This window comes from Etheostoma spectabile, unplaced genomic scaffold (genome assembly GCF_008692095.1).
Source record: "Etheostoma spectabile isolate EspeVRDwgs_2016 unplaced genomic scaffold, UIUC_Espe_1.0 scaffold273, whole genome shotgun sequence".
In the NCBI taxonomy this organism is placed as follows: domain Eukaryota; kingdom Metazoa; phylum Chordata; class Actinopteri; order Perciformes; family Percidae; genus Etheostoma; species Etheostoma spectabile.
The window spans coordinates 757,937-761,613 of record NW_022605577.1 but is presented as its reverse complement, the minus strand read 5'-3'; the positions used below and the strand labels follow the sequence as shown (position 1 = coordinate 761,613).

The following is a 3,677-nucleotide window of genomic DNA, read 5'->3' as shown; positions in this document are numbered from 1 at the left end:
TATTTCCACAGACCAGCAGCATGGCCATTGGCAACAGGGTCCTACCTCGGCCGTATTTCTTTGACGACCCTCAAGGCAGCGATGACGACGTCCCCGCTCCATGGGCACGCAGTCATACACACTCCAGGTACTGTCATCACACAGGCAGGACCACATCCATCAACCCTTCATATCCCAACGATCGAAGTCGGTTATTAATAACAATGCAAACATTCCTTCGTCCCAGCTTCTTCAGTGTAGTGATTGGCAGCTTTTCCTAGGGCTGCAAATTAAAATGGTTTCTGTCGTTGATTCGCCTGCAGATACTTTTAACTAGAACCCGACCGATGACGGATTTTTAAGGCCGATACCGATAGGAATATTTGGTTATTAAAAAATCTGATATTCCGATATATCGTCCAATAAATATTTAAAGAAAACAACCAGAAACGTGTAACAAAACAGTTTTCCCTAACATTAGTTATTTATGAGTTCTCACTAAAATAATATGATAACTTGTTTTATTGTCCGAACAGAGGAACATCAATATATATTAAAGATCTGATAAATAAAATTTATAAAATACAAACTTAAGGTATGAAACTTAAAGTCCTTAGAACAAAAACACCCCAAAAAAATCTGTGTTGCCAACAAGGACACTGTACAGCGTCCTGTGGTGGACAGACTATGCAACGCCATCACTAACAGGGACGTTGTAGAGTGTCCCTGATGGCAGATGATGCAACGCCATCACTAACGGGACGTTGTAGAGCGTCCTCTGGTGGACAGACTATGCAACGCCATCACTACAGGGCGTGTAGAGGCGTCCTCTGGTGGACAGACTATGCAACCGCCATCACTAACAGGGACGTTTAGAGTGTCCTCGGTGGACAGACTATGCAACGCCATCACTAACAGGACTTGTAGAGCGTCCTCTGGTGGACAGACTAGCAACGCCATCACTAACAGGGACGTTGTAGGCGTCCTCTGGTGGACAGACTATGCAACGCCATCACTAGAGCGTCCTCGCGGTGGACAGACTATGCAACGCCATCCACAACAGGGACGTTGTAGACTCCCTGGTGGCAGACTATGCAACGCCATCGCTAACAGGGACATTGTAGAGCGTCCTCGGGTGGACAGACTATGACAACGCCATCACTAACAGGACGTTGAAGCGTCCTCTGTGGACAGACTATGCAACGCCATCACTAGAGCGTCTCCGGTGGACAGACATGCAACGCCATCGCTAACGGACATTGTAGAGCGTCCTCCGTGGACAGACATGCAACGCCACACTAACAGGGACGCGTAGAGCGTCCTCGGTGGACAGGACTATGCAACGCCAATCACTAACAGGGACGCTGTAGAGCGTCCTCTGGTGGACAGACTATGCAACACCATCTCTCATAACAAGGTTGACCTTGTTGTTTTTATTTTATTTTTTAAATATTAATTTATCAGAATAAGTTTTTTGTCATTATAAATGATTCTGATGAATGAATATCTTTTTTTTTATTATTATTGGCCATTATAAATGCCGATACCTATAGTTCAGGAAATGCATAATATCGGCTCTACTTTTAACACTTAATCAGCTCATAGTTTAGTAAATGTTTTTTTAATGACTTGTTTTGTCCGACAAGCAGTCAGAATTTCTATTTCAGAATAGAAAACTAAGAAAATATTCACATTTGAAAAGCTTGAACCAGGTATTTTCTGGACCAAAAGCGATCTCCGTGCACACAATGTTTTTAGCTCGCGCCCAAACTCCATATCCCATCAACATGCAGCACTTCTGCCTCATAGCAGGTTGTGTATGTTCTCCCCGTGTGTGCGTGGGTTTCCTCCCACCATAAAGACTAGGACTACAGTTGAAAATTAGCCGACTGGCTCATATTTTGAGCATTATTCACTGTATATCAAGGAAGCTAGGGGGAAATCTATTGAGTCTAAAATGTTGCATCAGTCCTACTGGACACCAAATAGGCTTCTCAAAATAAGACTAATAAGTACCAACACATGCTGGAAATGTAAAACCGAGATGGAGTGTATTTCTGATTCTGATTCTGACACCTTTTAGGGAAACGCTCTATGGTCAAACCATTTTGGCATAACAAACTTGGAATTATTGGCGACATGGGCAGGAGTAACCATGCCAATATCTCCAAGACTATGCCTTTTGGGAGATAAAACAGAAACGCCAACGCTGCCAAAAGCGCGTTTCCAGTTGTGTTGGTTGGGCTGCCAGGATTATAGTGAGACGCTGGAAATCCCCCAGAAACCCAACAATGCAGGAGTGGAAACTCCTCATGAGAGAGAGCGCATCATATGAAGTTATGCTGGCTAGGATAAGGGGCAAAGAGCCTGGGACACTGGGGATTTGGGATCCCTTTATGGTCCACCTGACTCCTAACTAGTAGCCTGAATATGGGATTTTAACCGATTTTCAACTTGTGCATTTTTCACATTCCATGACCGAGATAACTTGAAATTTATTTCATTATCTGATCCAATTGTCTTCTGTAAGCTGTACCCTTTGTGCGGTTGTCATCACATCATTTGCAAATACATTTTTTAATCACAAAATATATATATATCATCAATATATCCGTGTACATATCATAATGTTAGGGTTAGATTACTAAAGTGATTTGGTCTATCGTTCCAGCTGGTACGGATCCGAGACAGCTCCTCTCCTGTTTGCCAGCAATCCTCCAGATCAGAGCCAGCAGCACCACTCGTTCTACTCCACCCCCCAGAACTGACCTGGACTCCTCCCGTGCCGTGTGGGTCCTCCGTGATGATGTCGTCTCCCAGCGACCACCGGGCAGCACCGCCCTCCCTCTCTGTGAACAGTTTTGAAACTGAAAACCTCAGGAATTCCTCGACAAAACGACGAATATGCACCTTGTAGTTTCTGAACAGAGAATATATTTCTTGGCTCAAAGGGAACAAACTTGTCGGGACAAGCTCCCCCCCCACCCCCCCGACGACAGACACAGCCTCCTTTTACGAAGGTCAGGTTAAGATTTAGTCACAATGAGTTGATGAAACATAGTAAACTAGCTCCTACAATTCCTAAAAGAAATTGCACATTTAGCTTCATTAGCATTCCTTCTCCTTCTCAAATAAATGCACATAATGTATTTCATAAGCTTGCAGCTTGATAGCCACTGACCATACTTACAGCGTTTGCAGTTTTGTGTTTTCCTCCACTGTGTCAAGCGTATAGGAAATACTATAACACACCTCTCTATTTTCATTTGGTGTTTCTTATAGACCAGCAATGTTCTGACACTTTTAATAAATCCACATCAGCAGGCCGACTCTCTTCTAACCAGAGACCTATACAGGGTCTGCTGTTTTGGTTTGTATGGCACTTTTGCGAAGAGTTTCATCGTTTTTCCTTTTAAAAAGTATTTTTGATTGTTATTACCTTCATGTGTAATTGTAATTTGATGGGTCATTTAACTTATTTTATAATGTAACCTTTTAATTGTAGCTAAGAATCCAATGGCTTTCTCCTTTACGTCTTTACTGGAATGGGGCTTCCTCATAGCAACCAATCACATGGCTTTGACTTAAAGGTGCTCTAAAGGCCGTTTTATGAGTACTGACTTTAGGGTCATGGTGAGAGAAACAAGTGTCTCCCCTGTGTCTTCTGACCAAGGTGGGAAATCTGTAGCTGGGGGGGG

General features: G+C 43.4%; 1 protein-coding gene across 3 annotated transcripts in view; it reads left to right on the top strand.

Moving 5' to 3' along the window:
- The window catches only part of gpr137 (G protein-coupled receptor 137), a 9,784-nt gene extending 6,718 nt beyond the window's left edge, over positions 1–3,066 (top strand). For all 3 annotated transcript variants that reach the window (XM_032510874.1, XM_032510875.1, XM_032510877.1), the window contains 2 exons: positions 12–127; positions 2,651–3,066. In XM_032510874.1, coding sequence (XP_032366765.1) covers positions 12–127; positions 2,651–2,747 — 213 coding nt within the window. In that variant the 3' untranslated portion in view covers positions 2,748–3,066. The remainder of the gene's footprint in view (positions 1–11; positions 128–2,650) is intronic.
- Positions 3,067–3,677: the final 611 nt, after the last annotated feature.